The sequence below is a fragment of the Rhinopithecus roxellana genome, chromosome 10 (assembly GCF_007565055.1).
Source record: "Rhinopithecus roxellana isolate Shanxi Qingling chromosome 10, ASM756505v1, whole genome shotgun sequence".
Classification (NCBI taxonomy): domain Eukaryota; kingdom Metazoa; phylum Chordata; class Mammalia; order Primates; family Cercopithecidae; genus Rhinopithecus; species Rhinopithecus roxellana.
Window position 1 is genome coordinate 69447501 of NC_044558.1, and position 18460 is coordinate 69465960.

At 37.4% G+C, this 18460-nt stretch overlaps 1 protein-coding gene across 4 annotated transcripts in view; it reads left to right on the forward strand.

Moving 5' to 3' along the window:
* Positions 1-18460, forward strand: part of NELL2 (neural EGFL like 2) — a 388158-nt gene that overhangs the window by 277812 nt on the left and 91886 nt on the right. For all 4 annotated transcript variants that reach the window (XM_030939199.1, XM_030939200.1, XM_030939202.1 and 1 more), the window contains 2 exons: positions 192-314; positions 4060-4155. In XM_030939199.1, the coding sequence (XP_030795059.1) occupies positions 192-314; positions 4060-4155 (219 nt within the window). The remainder of the gene's footprint in view (positions 1-191; positions 315-4059; positions 4156-18460) is intronic.

Genomic DNA, 18460 nt, shown 5'->3' on the forward strand with positions numbered 1-18460 from the left:
TGTGTGAACTTATACGTACATCAAGAGGAGTATATAATACTTCAAAATCTGAGCTCTTCTGTAATTTATAATTTGTTATGTCTGTGGTTGAAAGAATTTACCATGCAATAACCAAGATTGAAGGTGTAGTTTAAAATATACTGTCTTTGGAAATATAACTATGAGTAACAAAATTGTATTCCTCATTTCAGAACATGATGAGTGTATCACAAATCAGCACAACTGTGATGAAAATGCTTTATGCTTCAACACTGTTGGAGGACACAACTGTGTTTGCAAGCCGGGCTATACAGGGAATGGAACAACATGCAAAGGTAAAAGGTTGAAATGCCAATGCCTCTTCCATTATGTGCAATGCAATCCCTCTCTACCTTCCTCTACACGTTATCATTACTGTTATGTACATTCCAGGTACTTCCTAGAGACATCAAAAGCTTTGGTGTGTGGCTCATAGTCTTTCCCGCAGGTCTTGACATCCTCCTGGGTTACTTCAGTGTTTAAGTGACCAAATCATTCAGCTCCTTTGACCTAATGTTCCTTGACCTTAGCCACAGTGGTTTTCATCCTGGGCATTTTTGTGGAGAACTGCTCCATCTTGGAAATCTTAAATTTCAACATTCTATTGTCTAATCCCTTTTCTTCCAGCTTGCTCAGTCTGTTCTTTCTACACCTTTTGATCTTTAATTTCGTTGAACCTTCCTTTTCATTCAGTTTAGCACTCTCCCAGCTTCAGATGTTTCTTTTTGAGACGAAACATGCATATATCATCATAGCTATTTTTCTGACAGCGTTGTCAACCTATTTGTTATGCTACCATGTGAATCACCTCCATTTTGAGTCAGTAGGACAGCTTTTTTTTTTTTTTTTCCCTCTCTTGTGAGCTGTCAGACGCTACTGTGGAAGATTAATTAACATGAATATTGATTCTCTACATGTTATAGTTTCCTATTTTAGCTTGTTTGTTAATGCCAATTGATCATTCTTTTAAATGTCCCGTTGAAATCAGATTTCTGTTTCCATCAGTGGACAATACAACTGTAGTTCACCACAATCCTTAACTCACCTTTTCCCCCACTGTCCTCTTTCCCTCCTACCTCCTAGGGGAAATAGAAGACCTTTTTGGAAACTCTACAAACTCCCATAGTATAACGTTTACATCCCTTATAATGTCATATGATTTATCCAATTTAGGCATTTTAAGCTTCAAAACTGCTGATTTCTCAAATATACTGTGTCCTTCATCTCAGAGTTCACTAAAATCAGTTTGCTATGGTACCGTGTCTGTGTGAGGTAGGAAAGAACAAGGAATAGTAGTTAATGCAGTGTCTTATGCGGATGGGTCCTAAGGCCTGGTCGACAAAAATACACTGTACCCAGAGATGGGTGGGCCAGAGGATTACCCTGATTTTCAAAACTCCATGGAAATCATTAGTGTAGGTCGTTTTGAAGAAGGCCTACTTATTTCGGGGTCCAAATCCCACAAAAATTTGCTTGGAAATACTAAACAAATCCTGAGAAAAGCTAGACTTTTAGAATGTATAGTACAGTAGTTCCCTCTCATCCACAGTTTTGCTTTTGATGGTTTTAGTTCCCGTGGTCAACTGCAGTCTGAAAATGTTAAATCAAAAATTCTAGAAATAAACAATTCTTAAGTTTAAAATTGTGCACCGTTCTGAGTAGCATGAGATCCCGCCTGGGATGTGACTCATCCCTTTGTCCAGTGTGTCCATGCTGTCTACAACTAGCCACCATTAGTCACTTAGCCTTCCCGATTATCAAATACACTGCTGAGGTATCACAATGGTTGTATTCACGTAAACCTTATTTTCGCTGGGCTTGGTGGCTCACACCTGTAACCCCAGCCCTTTGGGGGGCCAAGGCAGGTGGATTGCTTGAGTCTAGAGTTTGAGACCAGCTTGGGCAACATCTCCACCAAAAAGCAAACAAAAACAAAACAAAACAAAAAACAAACACCATGTACAAAAACTAACTCAAAATGGGTAAAACAAAAACAAGTAATTTTTATTTTACTGTTAATGGCCCCAAAGTGCAACAGTAGTGATGTTGGCATATTGTTATAATTGACCTATTTCATTATAAATTACTGTTGTTAATCTCTTACTATGCATAACTTATACTTTAAACTTTATCATAATATGTCTGTATAGGAAAACTACATTATATATGTATACGTATATACATATATACACATATGTACACATATACACACACATATATACACACTTTGTATATATATACGTATATATATGTATATACAAAGTGTGTATGTATACATATGTATATGTATGTATGTGTATTTAGATTATATGTGGATATATACATATACACATATAATCTAAAAATAGATTTCTGTGCTGTCTGAGGTTTCAAGGATCCTCTGTGGATCTTGAAATGTATTTCCAAAGCATGAGTGGATACAATACAACTAAGTCCTTAGGACTTTCTCCAAATCACCGGAATGTTCTGAGAGTTTGCTTAGGCTTAAGGTTTAATCTAGGAGCCCTAAAGCTTTTCTCTTATTTCTGCTTGATTCCAATTCCTATTTAGTATGAAGAATAAAGTTCATAAAATAAAGAACTCTGAAAGTTATGAACATATGCAGACAGACAATTCTTGTATTTGAAAGAAGGAGAACTTTCAAGGATTTATAAATTCCTTCTGGAAGTTAGGACTACAGGTTGCCCGAATAAAGACTGTTCGGTTCCTGTATATAGCTTTGGGAATGTTGGGAATTCCCAATTATTGGGAATTCCCATGCTGGGAATGGGAAAAATCTGAGAGATAAGTAGTTTAAATGTAGGAGCTGAATCATTGAGTTCTGTGCGGTATCAACATGCAGTTGATCAACATGAGTTCTGTGCGGTATCAACATGCTGCAACCTTGCAAATTACTCTGGTGAACATATGAACGTGGTCTGGCAGACACATTCTTTATCATTTATGAGGTTTAAACCAAAGAAGCCAAATGGACTCTTTGGGTCCATTTCTTTAACTCATCACTAGAATTTCAGATTTCTACATTTTATTACTCTGAGAAAGTATATTCTACCTAACTAGAGGAAGCACATGCCAGAAAACTGTAGAAAAAACTTTTGCCTTAATGCCTGGAACAAGCTGGTCTAATTCACTCATTACAGACTTTGTCAGACTGAGGAAGCAGCTGCTGAGCCTTACAGAGCCAAAGAATAAGCCAAAGTGGAAATAAAAGCTTCTAAAGGGGGCTCAGTCCCAACCATCTTGTTTTTCTCTTCGTCTCTTGTTGTGCTCACTTGTCTTGCTGCTCTTCTCCTTCTTTTCTGCACTTCTTTGAACACAGCACATTTCAAGAGATCACCCTTGCAATGGTACAGACCTTGGCTCCCTTGCAATGGTTCGGCTTCCTACTCACAGAACAACTTTCCTCATTCCCAAAACCACTCTAATGAAACAGGTTATACAGTGTCTTTGCCCTTGATCCTGATTCTGACCTAGCCTTAGCAGAGGAATTTAAGAGTCTCCCTGAAGACCACTCTAATGAATTTTTCTTACTATTGGTTAATTCATTACCAGGACCCGCTTACAAATTTTTGAAGGATGGAGCATTTCCTACTATGTTGGCACTTCGGCTAGTGTGCAAAATGGTCAGAGCCCCATGGGATTCAACCATTTCCTGTTTCGTGGTCTCGTTCTTTAGATGGTGGTTTGCTCCATCTAGGATAACTGCCATTTTCAGGTTTATTTTCAAGGTGGATTGTTACAATGAGAAGAAATCTGAATTTTAATGTACTTCCTATTGTGCAAATTTGCTGTTTGTTGTTTAAATAAATTTGAGTGTTTTGTTTTAAGGGTGAAATACTCCTCTAACATTGGAGAGAGTACTGTTTTACAAGTTGTGTTGAAGTTTCTTACATGTATGGGAAATATTACATGAAAACAAAATTAAAATAACTTTTAGAATTTGATGTTCATATCTCTAAGGGGATAATGAAAAGCTAGGTTTGGAGTTTATTAAACTACTTACTTCTAAAATGCTAAAATCATGTATCTGAATTATTTTAGCGTTTTGCAAAGATGGCTGCAGGAATGGAGGAGCCTGTATTGCCACTAATGTGTGTGCCTGCCCACAAGGCTTCACTGGACCCAGCTGTGAAACGGGTAAGAATATCATTTCATCTTCTAGAAAATGAATTTTTATGCTAATGCATAAAGTAATCCATGAGGAAAATAATGTTTCAAGTTTCAAGTGGGTTCTCAAAGCGTGGAGCTATTAATAAGGAAGTGATAGGAGGGAGGAGGTGGGAAGTTTCAGTGATGCATTTTGCCAGGCGATTCCCCAAAGTCACTCTAAAAAGGTTTTGCAGCTATTATAACTAGATGCATATTGAACTTTTCAGAAACATGTGTGGAATTACCCAGGATTTTATGACTTCATAATTCATTTTACTCATTTGAAATCCATTTTTACTGGAATCTATATGACTATATTAAAGCCTAGATTTCAAGCTTATGGCCAACTCAGTGCCTAGGACACACTATCACCTGCATCCACAATTAGGAATTTTTAATAAATTTTTATCTGGCCCCTTAATTATTCATAAATAATTATTGATCTGGAAAATAATTAAAGTTTTCTACTTCTCAATTATTTCTCATCCAGATCCATTCTGAACTTATTCTTTCTGATGGACATGAATATTAAAAACTTTAAAAATTATTTTAAAAACAATATATAGTCTACATATAACTTATAACCCTAAAGTAAAATACTTTGTCCAATGAAAAACACACCTTGGGAATTTAAAAAAATGTTTTGAGTATTAAGTCCTAATTAAAATCATACTCGTAGTGGTTTTGGTTGCTTTTGGTTCAGTGGGGTCCAATAGCAATGACCTCAGAGAGTCAGGTTATTCTTCCTAAAAGAAAGCTTCTGCCACTGGCAATTGACAGTTGTCATCTCATATTGCTTTTCATAAATCTCAATGCAATAGATACAGTACATGCTCTGCCTCTATTCCACTTGCAGAGTCATCTGGTTTAATGAAAACACTGACTTACCAGAATGTGAGACAGAAAATGTTCTGCTCCATTTGGGAAGTGAACATTTTACTGAATAGAAACTGCTACTGTGCACAGAAGGATGCTCACAAAAGGGCTTGCATCACTAGATAATCTCTACAAGTACTGCTAAGTCTTGTTTTTCAAATTTCAGTGACTAATTGATTTCAAAAGTCTGTGACTGACAATGTATAGTGACTATCTTTGATATGTAGGACTCTTTCTTAAGAGGATCCTTTCCTAAATCAGAAGCTCCCTAAATTTATTGTGCATGAGAGTCACCTATAGAGATTGATAACTTGTTAGAAATACAGATTTTTAGTAGTTACCATATGATATACTAAATCAAATCAGGCACCTCTACTGCAATAGTTTTCTTATATTTCTATGGCATGCTCTCCACCAGTTTGCCCCTATACATCAAGGTGCACTGTGGACCTCCTGCACATCAACACCTCTGGTGACAAGGCTTCCTGAATACAATATTTTTGTGCTGCTTCTGGTACAGAGGCTGGATACAGAAATACTTCCTTTTTCAGGACATTTCAATGGTGTGAGGATAATGGTGTGGAATTTTGAAATAAAAGCTGTCCCAGAAAATCTGGGATGAATAGTGGCCATGCACAATCCTGTACAGCATTCTTCCACTAGGAAAAATATCACAAGATTGTAGAAATCTAGAACGGCATAAAATTAATATTGGCAATGTAATATTTAAGACTGGAGTTGAAAATAAGAACATGTAGCTATCTCTATTTCATTATCCTTGAACCTTCAGTCTGTAAGAAGACAATCCCAGACTGATTCTACATAGCTGTCTGTAGCAGCCAAGGGCTTTGAGAACAGATGTGGACTCAAAGTTTAGTTGTACTGTTTATATGTTACGTTGCCTTAGGCAAGTTACCTAACTTCCCTGTGTGTTGTACCCTTTATGCCTCACCTTACTCTTCACCATTCTCTTCTAAGGCAGTTATTATCTGTATTTGCATGCAGAAATACTGGGTTCAGGGTGTTTAATTTTTTTTCCCTAGCATCAGAGTTTGAAGCTGATACAAAGGTCATTCTGCTCCCAAATCCAGGCTTTTATCCAGTGCATCCCAGTATATTTCTTTGGGGACTTTAAATCCAAAGACCCCAATCTGAACTCATTATCTCATCCATGATTCATGTCTCCCCATTTACCGTCCTCCACCAAAACCTGAATCTTCATTTCTTCCTTCCTTACTAGTTTATTTCAGCAAATAGCCACCTTATCCATCAAGTCTTCTAAGCCAGTCATCAGGGAGCAATTTCTCTTTCACCCTCTTTCACATCCATTCAAATCCTTTTGAGTCCATGTCTTTACCAGGGTCCATTTCTTTCTATTCTGGTCAGAGCTGCAGTTGTTGGGGACTTTCAGGTTGTCTCTGGCTAGTCCAGTATCCACAGAATAACAGAGCAGAAATCTGATCATATCACTCCAGACTGAAGAAAACCTTTCATGTTCCCCATTGCCCTCAGGATAAAGGCCACATTTTTAACATGATCAATAAGGCCCGTTAGGACTTGGCCCTGCATATCCACCCAACTTTATCCTCTTGTCCTTCTGCCAGCTCACTTCATTCCCACCCCCAGGCAGTGAATCTCATGAGGACACAGGGTGTATCTTATTTGCTTTTGTATCATCACGAAACAGTACCTTAGTAGTTGTTCCATAAATATTTGGTGAATAAATAAATGCACACATGAGTGATCAATTAAATGATGAGGAAAAAGATGGTGTTGCTGTTTCCATATTTGCTGGACTTTTTTGAATGTTAGTTGAAGCTTTCAGAGTTATCTAGTTATGTACTATCATATGGCAGATATGGTAATTAAGGCACAGAGAAGTGAAGTAGCTTATATAGGTGTTTCACTGTTGATCTATATCTGCATTCTAGAACGTGGGTCTTCTGATTTCTAGCCCAGTGTTTCTCTTTTCCTTCCTTCCCCCTTCTCTCACTCCTTCTTCTTTCCTTGCTTCCCTTCCTGTCTTCCTCTCTCTCTCTTTCCTGTCCTGCCTTCTTCCCTCCTTCTCTTTCTTCCTTTCTTCCTGCTTTCCTTTTCTCTTATGCCATGCTTTGTCCCAGGAATTCATCATACCTTCATCGTTCATCGGGTCTGGGCCTTTTGTTATGCCACCTTCGACTGCCAAATAACCTGTTGTCTTTAACAGCGAAAACTGTGGCAATTTTTCTCTCCAAAGTTAAAGGATGCTTCCAGATTGACAAGATTTCCAAGTATAGGAATGGCCTAAATTTGGCCTGCTGGAGTTGGATGTGGCCTGATAGCTTAAAAAGGAAATTGTTGTGCAGCCCCAGTGGCCATCTGTTGAGCCATCTCAGTGGAATCGCTGAGGATGAAATAATAGGATTTACTTGCTTTTTGAAAGACAATCTGAATGTGTCTTGCACTTACCACCCCTTGTTCCTTGAAGGGGTTGAAGTCTCTTCTGAAACACCCTCCCCTCATTTCTGTTTCTGCATCATGTGTATCTTAGTAGGAAAGTTTGCATTCATTTACCAACTTCACAAAAGAGCAATGTGTATGATTTTTACTGAGCAAAATTAATTTTTCATGGACTTCTTTTTTAGCCACTGTATAAAATCACCCACATGTATAGCATAACTTCATTTTTAATTAAATATCCTAATATTCTATCAGGTGTTTAACTTGGATTTAGCAGGGTGATTATTTCTTGGGTAACTCAGTAAAGTGTATTAGAAAGCTAAAGCTATGTGCCAAGGTTTACAGCTTTATCACTGCCATATTGTATTTATTACACGATTGCTAAACCTCAGCAAACATGAGTCTGATGATCTAATTAATATGCAAAGCTGTCTTATTATACTAAAAGCAAATTTTTCAGTAATGATTTAAAGCATAACTCTAAAAGATTTGACAGTCCCCTACAAGCAATTGCTGACTTAAATCGAATTAAAATATTTATAACTGGGAAAAAGTTGTTAACAAATGACAAAGCTGAAAAAAACATTGCTGTAGTATCAAGGAAGAGATCTAACATTTTGATGATAAATGCTTTTTTTTCTGTGTACAAAATAATGGATTTGTTATCCACATATCAAAACATGAGATGAGATTTTAATTATTTTAGTGAGTTGTTAAATGAATATAAATTTAAGTTGCATCCCTAAGTGTTTTTGTAGCTTTTTAATATGTGTTGTTTTAAAATGACAAAAATGAAGCATGAGGCCTACATGAGTATTGCTTTACTTCAAAAGTAACTTCAAGTGGATTGAGGTTGGTTGATTTTTTTAAGTTTATTTTATTACTGTTATAGTATAGATAATAGAAATTATTTTTGTTAGAAAAAAGTTATCTTGCTAGTTTTATCCAAAGTTAGCATTTATTATTAATGTCAAACTATTACTTTTCCTGGTATGACTGAATTAGCACATTTTTCATCATAAAATATATCTGCTGGTTTCATTAGTGTTTGTTTTTTTGAGGCGTATTTTTCCAGAAATTTGTATAAATTTATATCATTTTTTCATAGGAAGACTAGAAAAAATTCAGAAGCAAGAGAAAATTCTCAGAACAGTTCAGACATGGCATACCTTTTCTTACCAATATGACTCACAGTGGAAAGACATTACCAAAATATATATCTTTATGTGAGAAAAGAGGAGAAATTGAGAAGAAAATCTGAGACAATCTGATAAAAAATAATGTAAAAAGAAAGAAAAACTGTAGATACATCTGCTTTACCAATAAGAATTTTTTAGTTTTATTTTGAATTTATTCTGCTCTATCTGAACAAATGCAAATTTCATGTACACAAATCATTAAATATGCTTTATTATAATAAAGACAATTTGGAATAAAGGAAGCTTTGCTTCTAGTTCTGTACTGTCTTATTACATTCAGTTTTCTGAATCTTAATTTTTCAAGGGAAGATCTGCAAAGTAGCTCACTGGGTAGCTTTTGCAAAGTGGGCACATACTCATGGAGGGTTCTGTTGATCTGCCTAAGGGATCTGCACTCATGCTCACTAGACACATCTTATCTTGAAACTGTCTGCAGTGATAAAAGCGATTCAATTACATTTGATAAATGAATGTGTTTTAATGAACTTTGTATGAATTAGGAGTGTAGATACCAATGATTCTTTTTCTGTTATAAAATGAACAAATAAAACAACAAACAAAAAGCACTCTCACCAAAGGCTTTTTGACCGTACCCTGCTTGAGTTGGCTTAGATACTTAAGACGTAACTTCTCTTTATGTTGGTGATCCTTAATCTGTTTTGAATAAGATTTTAATTGCTTAATGTTATTCCAAACCCCGTTCTCCTTGAAGAATTTAACATAGTGGTCAAGAACACAAAAATTGAAGTCAGAGAAACATTGGCCTGAGAACTAGTTCTATTACCAACCAGCCATGTGACCCTTTTCATGTTATTTCATTTTTGTCTATGCCTTAATTTGTGCATGTAGAAAATAAAGATGATAGTAATATCTATCTCATGGGTTTGTTCTGGAGATTAAATGGAGGAAGGCACATAGCACCATGTTGAGGAGTTGGTAAGCACTCAATAAATGACACCTGATATGATGATTTTGTAAATTTTAAGTTGAATTGTAAATAAACTTTTATAGACAGAACTGTTTGAGACTCTTTGACATCCTTGAGTTAGCTGGAGATGCCCTGAGATGTTATAAGAGAAAGGTTAAGAACAATAAAGGATTCTAGTTTTCTTGATTCATTCATAAACCAGTTATAAGTATAATTTTACTGTACTTTAGTGGTTTAAAATGTTTAATTTAGTGATTTGCATTCTGTACATTTGCTTAAAATTGCTTTATTTTTGTCCTAATGCAAATATTAAAAGTTAATATTTTATGAAAATATAAATCTTTGTGTTATTCAAAAAGTAGTCAAAAGTTCTTAGTGTTAAATCTCAAAGTCATTCTTCCAAGTCCTGCAGGCTCATTGGAAAAAATCAAACTCACTCTGTATATCAGTCATGTATAATAGATAACAACTATGATGGGAAAATTTTTCAGATCCTTTGTTGTAAGGCCTACCTAATTAACACTGGAAATGAGGACACATCATGCAGAAAATGTAAGAGGAAAAAAATAGCTTTCAAGCTGTTAGAGAGCAGGTCTCCAAGAAAAAGAAAAAAGCCAAGTGGAATTAGTTGGGAATTTGGAAAAGATCTTCAGTTTTATTTTTAAAATATTGTTTTTTTCAATAGATCACTTTTGTATATTAACTTGTATTGTGCCTTTGAATTCCCAGGATCCCTGTTGCCTCTTATTTTTTATTTGAAGCTAGCCAAATGGAGTCACTTTTAAGATAGTTGTTTAACTTTGTTTTAAAATTAATTAATTGAATACTTAATTAATATTTTGAATAAATATTATATACACATTGTATAAATTTTAAAAGTACAAAGAGCACATAATGAAAAGTAAACTTTCCTTTATAGCAATTCCCCAACCACTGCTTTTTCCCTTAACAATAAATCCTGGAAATCATACCACAGATAAGTCCTTGTTAGACAGAGTAGTTCAAATAGGAAGGCTGAGGCTTTCTGCCATTCAAATAGTAGACTTTTAATTTGTAAAAGTCTAGGTGTCAATAGGAATACATGTCTTAGGGTCAAGATCTTTCTCTTTTTGGGAGGTACCCCCATATGTTGGCTGAGAATGTTCTGCAATTTTCTCTTTCATAAATTCTGATTTTTTCATATGGATAAGCTGACGAACTTCTATTGATCAGAAGTATAATCGGGGGAGGCATAAACTTTATATGCTGGAGAAACGTTGTTGTGTGCAACATTTTATTTATACCAAAATTGTTTTTGTTTTTTTGCATTCTATTCCTCCCCTGTTTGTTTCATTTCTTTCTTCTTGAAGGACATATTTTAATACTCTCTTAGAGTGGTTCTATTGGTGGCCAACTCTTGGGTATAGAATTCTAGGTTTTCCCTAAGCACTATGAAGGCAGTATTCCATTGTTTTGGGGGGGGGCTTCTGAGGTTTCTGTTCAGAAGTCTGCTTTCAATTCAATTGTAATTCATTTTAAAAGTCTGTTTCTCTCTAATTGCTTTTAAGGTTTCCTTTTCTTTGGAGTATGTGGTTTCAAAGCATTGTGCCTGGGTATGAATTTATTAATATTTTTATTTATCTTGCTACGGACTCCTTTAGAAGAATGAATCTGAAGAGTTACCTCTATCGTCGGTTTTGGAATCCACTCAGTCTTTATCCCTTTGAATACTGCTTATTTCCACTTCTCTTTATTCTCTCCTTCTGGACTTCCTACTGGATATTTGTTGGCCCTTGTCTTTTCTATAATTCTTCACATTCTTTTATACTTTTCATCTCTTTATCTCTCTGTATTGTGCCTTTCATAATTTTTTCAAACCTATCCACCAGTGTATGGATGAATTTATCAGCTTTGTCTAATCCATTATTTAGTTTATTTGTTGAAGTTTTAAATTTTAATAACTTTTTAATTTCTGGGAGTTCTCTTTTTCATATATTTTGGTTCTTTTTCCTTAGTTCTTATTTTGGTCTTGGGGTTTGATTACTTCTTTTATGTCTTTAACAATTTTAAACGTACTTATATTATAAAATTTATGGCATTGCTCTATTGCCTGAAGTTCGAGGAGATCTAAATCTAGCTTTTATTGTGTTTGCCGACTTATGCCCCATGATTGTTTCCTTATGTGTTTTGGACTTTTGGTGTCTGAACTTATTATCTTCACTGACTTTTTTTTTTTTTTAATTTTATTATTATTATACTTTAAGTTCTAGGGTACATGTGCATAACATGCAGGTTTGTTACATATGTATACTTGTGCCATGCTGGTGTGCTGCACCCGTCAACTCGTCAGCACTCATCAACTTGTCATTTACATCAGGTATAACTCCCAGTGAAATCCCTCCCCGCTTCCCCCTCCCCATGATAGGCCCTGGTGTGTGATATTCCCCTTTCCGAGTCCAAGTGATCTCATTGTTCAGTTCCCACCAATGAGTGAGAACATGCGGTGTTTGGTTTTCTGTTCTTGCGATAGTTTGCTGAGAATGATGGTTTCCAGCTGCATCCATGTCCCTACAAAGAACACGAACTCATCCTTTTTTATGGCTGCATAGTATTCCGTGGTATATATGTGGCACATTTTCTTAATCCAGTCTGTCACTGATGGACATTTGGGTTGATTCCAAGTCTTTCCTATTGTGAATAGTGCCACAAAAAACATACGTGCACATGTGTCTTTATGGCAACATGATTTATAATCCTTTGGGTATATCCCCAGTAATGGGATGGCTGGGTCATATGGTACTTCTAGTTCTAGACCCTTGAGGAATTGCCATACTGTTTTCCATAATGGTTGAACTAGTTTACAATCCCACCAACAGTGTCAAAGTGTTCCTATTTCTCCACATCCTCTCCACCACCTGTTGTTTAATGATTGCCATTCTAACTGGTGTGAGATGGTATCTCATTGTGGTTTTGATTTGCATTTCTCTGATGGCCAGTGATGATGAGCATTTTTTCATGTGTCTGTTGGCTGTATGAATGTCTTCTTTTGAGAAATGTCTGTTCAGATCCTTTGCCCACTTTTTGATGGGGTTGTTTATTTTTTTCTTGTAAATTTGTTTGAGTTCTTTGTAGGTTCTGGATATTAGCCCTTTGTCAGATGAGTAGATTGCAAAAATTTTCTCCCACTCTGTGGGTTGCCTGTTCACTCTGATGGTAGTTTCTTTTGCTGTGCAGAAGCTCTTTAGTTTAATTAGATCCCATTTCTCAATTTTGGCTTTTGTTGCTGTTGCTTTTGGTGTTTTAGACATGAAGTCCTTGCCCATGCCTATGTCCTAAATGGTATTGCCTATGTTTTCTTCTAGAGTTTTTATGGTATTAGATCTAACATTTAAGTCTCTAATCCATCTTGAATTAATCTTCGTATAAGGCGTAAGGAAAGGATCCAGTTTCAGCTTTCTACTTATGGCTAGCCAATTTTCCCAGCACCATTTATTAAATGGGGAATCCTTTCCCCATTTCTTGTTTTTCTCAGGTTTGTCAAAGATCAGATGGCTGTAGATGTGTGGTATTATTTCTGAGGGCTCTGTTCTGTTCCATTGGTCTATAGCTCTGTTTTGGTACCAGTACCATGCTGTTTTGGTTACTGTAGCCTTGTAGTATAGTTTGAAGTCAGGTAGCGCGACGCCTCCAGCTTTGTTCTTTTGACTTAGGATTGTCTTGACAATGCGGGCTCTTTTTTGGTTCCATATGAAGTTTAAAGCAGTTTTTTCCAATTCTGTGAAGAAACTCATTGGTAGCTTGATGGGGATTACATTGAATCTATAAATGACCTTGGGCAGTATGGCCACTTTCACGATATTGATTCTTCCTATCCATGAGCATGGTATGTTCTTCCATTTGTTTGTGTCCTCTTTGATTTCACTGAGCAGTGGTTTGTAGTTCTCCTTGAAGAGGTCCTTGACATCCCTTGTAAGTTGGATTCCTAGGTATTTGATTCTCTTTGAAGCAATTGTGAATGGAAGTTCATTCATGATTTGGCTCTCTGTTTGACTGTTACTGGTGTATAAGAATGCTTGTGATTTTTGCACATTAATTTTGTAACCTGAGACTTTGCTGAAGTTGCTTATCAGCTGAAGGAGATTTTGGGCTGAGACAATGGCTTTTTCTAAATATACAATCATGTCATCTGCAAACAGGGACAATTTGACTTCTTCTTTTCCTAACTGAATACCCTCGATTTCTTTCTCTTGCCTGATAGCCCTAGCCAGAACTTCCAACACTATGTTGAATAGGAGTGACGAGACAGAGGGCATCCCTCTCTTGTGCCAGTTTTCAAAGGGAATTTTTCCAGTTTTTGCCCATTCAGTATGATATTGGCTGTGGGTTTGTCATAAATAGCTCTTATTATTTTGAGATACATTCCATCAATACCAAATTTATTGAGCATTTTTAGCATGAAGGGCTGTTGAATTTTGTCAAAGGCCTTTTCTGCATCTATGGAGATAATCATGCGGTTTTTGTCTTTGGTTCTGTTTATACGCTGGATTACGTTTATTGATTTGCGTATGTTGAACCAGCCTTGCATCCCAGGGATGAAGCCCACTTGATCATGGTGGATAAGCTTTTTGATGTGCTGCTGAATCCGGTTTGCCAGTATTTTATTGAGGATTTTTGCATCGATGTTCATCAGGGATATTGGTCTAAAATTCTCTTTTTTTGTTGTGTCTCTGCCAGGCTTTGGTATCAGGATGATGTTGGCCTCATAAAATGAGTTCGGGAGGATTTCCTCTTTTTCTATTGATTGGAATAGTTTCAGAAGGAATGGTACCAGCTCCTCCTTGTACCTCTGGTAGAATTCAGCTGTGAATCCATCTGGTCCTGGACTTTTTTTGGTTGGTAGACTGTTAATTATTGCCTCAATTTCAGAGCCTACTATTGGTCTATTCAGGGATTCAGCATCCTCTTGGTTTAGTCTTGAGAGAGTGTAAGTGTCCAGGAAATTATCCATTTCTTCTAGATTTTCTAGTTTTTTTGCGTAGAGGTGTTTATAGTATTCTCTGATGGTAGTTTGTACCTCTGTGGGGTCCGTGGTGATATCCCCTTTATCATTTTTTATTGCATGTATTTGATTCTTCTCTCTTTTCTTCTTTATTAGTCTTGCTAGCGGTCTATCCATTTTGTTGATCTTTTCAAAAAACCAACTCCTGGATTCCTTGATTTTTTGGAGGGTTTTTTGTGTCTCTGTCTCCTTCAGTTCGGCTCTGATCTTAGTTGTCTCTTGCCTCCTGCTAGCTTTTGAATGTGTTTGCTCTTGCCTCTCTAGTTCTTTTAATTGTGATGTTAGAGTGTCCATTTTAGATCTTTCCAGCTTTCTCTTGTGGGCATTTAGTGCTATAAATTTACCTCTACACACTGCTTTAAATGTGTCCCAGAGATTCTGGTATGTTGTATCTTTGTTCTCATTGGTTTCAAATAACATCGTTATTTCTGCCTTCATTTCGTTTTGTACTCAGTAGTCATTCAGGAGCAGGTTATTCAGTTTCCATTTAGTTGAGCAGTTTTGATTGAGTTTCTTAATCCTGTGTTCTAGTTTGATTGCACTGTGGTCTGATAGACAGTTTGTTATAATTTCTGTTCTTGTACATTTGCTAAGGAGTGCTTTACTTCCAATTATGTGGTCAATTTTGGAATAAGTGTGATGTGGTGCTGAGAAGAATGTCTATTCTGTTGATTTGGGGTGGAGAGTTCTGTAGATGTCTATTAGGTCTGCTTGCTGCAGAGATGAGTTCAATTCCTGGATATCCTTGTTAACTTTCTGTCTCGTTGATCTGTCTAATGTTGACAGTGGGGTGTTAATGTCTCCCATTATTATTGTATGGGAGTCTAAGTCTCTTTGTAAGTCTCTAAGGACTTTCTTTATGAATCTGGGTGCTCCTGTATTGGGTGCATATATATTTAGGATAGTTAGCTCTTCCTGTTGAATTGATCCCTTTACCATTATGTAATGGCCTTCTTTGTCTCTTTTGATCTTTGATGGTTTAAAGTCTGTTTTATCAGAGACAAGGATTGCAACCCCTGCTTTTTTTTTTCTCCATTTGCTTGGTAGATCTTCCTCCATCCCTTTATTTGGAGCCTATGTATGTCTCTGCATGTGAGATGGGTCTCCTGAATACAGCAGACTGATGGGTCTTGACTCTTTATCCAGTTTGCCAGTCTGTGTCTTTTAATTGGACCATTTAGTCCGTTTACATTTAAGGTTAATATTGTTTTGTGTGAACTTGATCCTGCCATTATGATATTAACTGGTTATATTAATAACTGATTAATAATAATCAGTCTGTCCATTCTCATTAGATGATGCAGTTTCTTCCTAACCTCAATGGTCTTTACATTTTGGCATGTTTTTGCAATGGCTGGTACCGGTTGTTCCTTTCCATGTTTAGTGCTTCCTTCAGGGTCTCTTGTAAGGCAGGCCTGGTGGTGACAAACTTTGTAAGCATTTGCTTATCTGTAAAGGATTTTATTTCTCCTTCACTTTGAAACTTAGTTTGGCTGGATATGAAATTCTGGGTTGAAAATTCCTTTCTTTAAGAATGTTAAATATTGGCCCCCACTCTCTTCTGGCTTATAGAGTTTCTGCCGAGGCATCTGCTGTTAGTCTGATGGGCTTCCCTTTGTGGGTAACCCGACCTTTCTCTCTGGCTGCCCTTAAGATTTTTTCCTTCATTTCAACTTTGGTGAATCTGGCAATTATATGTCTTGGAGTTGCTCTTCTGGAGGAGTATCTTTGTGGTGTTCTCTGTATTTCCTGAATTTGAATGTTGGCCTGCCCTACTAGGTTGGGGAAGTTCTCCTGGATGATATCCTGAAGAGTGTTTTCCAAGTTGGTTCCATTTTCTCCCTCACTTTCAGGCACCCCAATCAGACGTAGATTTGGTCTTTTTACATAATCCCATACTTCTTGCAGGCTTTGTTCATTTCTTTTTCTTCTTTTTTCTTTAGGTTTCTCTTCTTGCTTCATTTCATTCATTTGATTCTCAATCGCTGATACTGTTTCTTCCAGTTGATCGAGTCAGTTACTGAAGCTTGTGCATTTGTCACATATTTCTCGTGTCATGGTTTTCATCTCTGTCATTTCATTTATGGCCTTCTCTGCATTAATTATTCTAGCTATCAATTCTTCCACTCTTTTTTCAAGATTTTTACTTTCTTTGTGCTGGGTACGTAATTCCTCCTTTAGCTCTGAGAAGTTTGATGGACTGAAGCCTTCTTCTCTCATCTCGTCAAAGTCATTTTCCATCCAGCTTTGATCCGTTGCTGGCGATGAGCTTTGTTCCTTTGGAGGGGGAGACGCGCTCTTATTTTTTGAATTTCCAGCTTTTCTGCGCTGCTTTTTCCGCATCTTTGTGGTGTTATCTGCCCCTGGTCTTTGATGATGGTGACGTACTGATGGGGTTTTGGTGTGGGTGTCCTTCCTGTTTGATAGTTTTCCTTCTAACAGTCAGGACCCTCAGCTATAGGTCTCTTGTAGATTGGTTGACGTCCACTCCAGACCCTGTTTGCCTGGGTGTCAGCAGCAGAGGCTTCAGAAGATAGAATATTGCTGAACAGCGAGTGTACCTGTCTGATTCTTGCTTTGGAAGCTTCCTTTCAGTGGTGTACTCCACCGTGTGAGGTGTGGGGTGTCCGTCTGCCGCTAGTGGGGGATGTCTCCCAGTTAGGCTACTCAGGGATCAGGGACCCACTTGAGCAGGCAGTCTGTCCATTCTCAGATCTCAACCTCCATGTTGGGAGATCCACTGCTGTCTTCAAAGCTGTCAGAGTCGTTTGCATCTGCAGAGGTTTCTGCTGCTTGTTGTTGTTGTTGTTTAGCTGTGCCCTGTCCCCAGAGGTGGATTCTACAGAGACTGGCAGGCTTCCTTGAGCTGCTGTGAGCTCCACCCAGTTCGATCTTCCTAGGGCTTTGTTTACCTACTTAAGCCTCAGCAATGGCGGACGCCCCTCCCCCAGCCTCGCTGCTGCCTTGCAGTTAGATCACAGACTGCTGTGCTAGCAATGAGGGAGGCTCCGTGGGTGTGGGACCCTCTGGGCCAGGTGTGGGATATAATTTCCTGGTGTGCCATTTGCTAGGACCCTTGATAAAGTGTAGTATTAGGGTGGGAGTTACCCGATTTTCCAGGTGTTGTGTGTCTCAATTTCCTTTGGCTAAGAAAAGGAATTACCTTCCCCCTTGCGCTTCCCAGGTGAAGTGATGCCTCGCCCTGCTTCAGCTCTCGCTGGTAGGGCTGCAGCAGCTGACCAGCACTGATGTCCAGCACTCCCTAGTGAGATGTACCCAGTACCTCAGTTGAAAATTCAGAAATCACCTGCCTTTTTTTTTTTTTTTTTTAATGCTCTGCCATATGGGCTTTATAGTTTTATTTTGCATTTTTTAATATTATCGAAGTATGACATCTTTACAGGCCATTGCACAAATGCATATGAACTTACATGAAATGAATACACATAAAGCCAGCCCCCAGAACCAGAAGTAAAACACTACCACCCCCCTGTACCCCCAAAACCTCCTCATGCCCCAACTACCTCCCCACACCCTGCCTTCCAACACCATACATTAATGTTTCTTGTTCTTGAACTTAATGTAATGGAGTCAGACACAAAAATATGCACTCTTTTGTGCCTGGCTTCTTATGTTCAACATTATACTTGTGAGATCCGTTCATGTTGCTGCAGGTTGTTCATTTTGTTCCTTCTCAAGCTGTAGGAAATATAGCGCAAATTGTTCAGCAGTTCTACTGTGGATAGACATTTGTATTATTTCCAGTTTGGGGTTACTATGAGAAATGCTGCTAAGACCATTCTAGTGCATGCC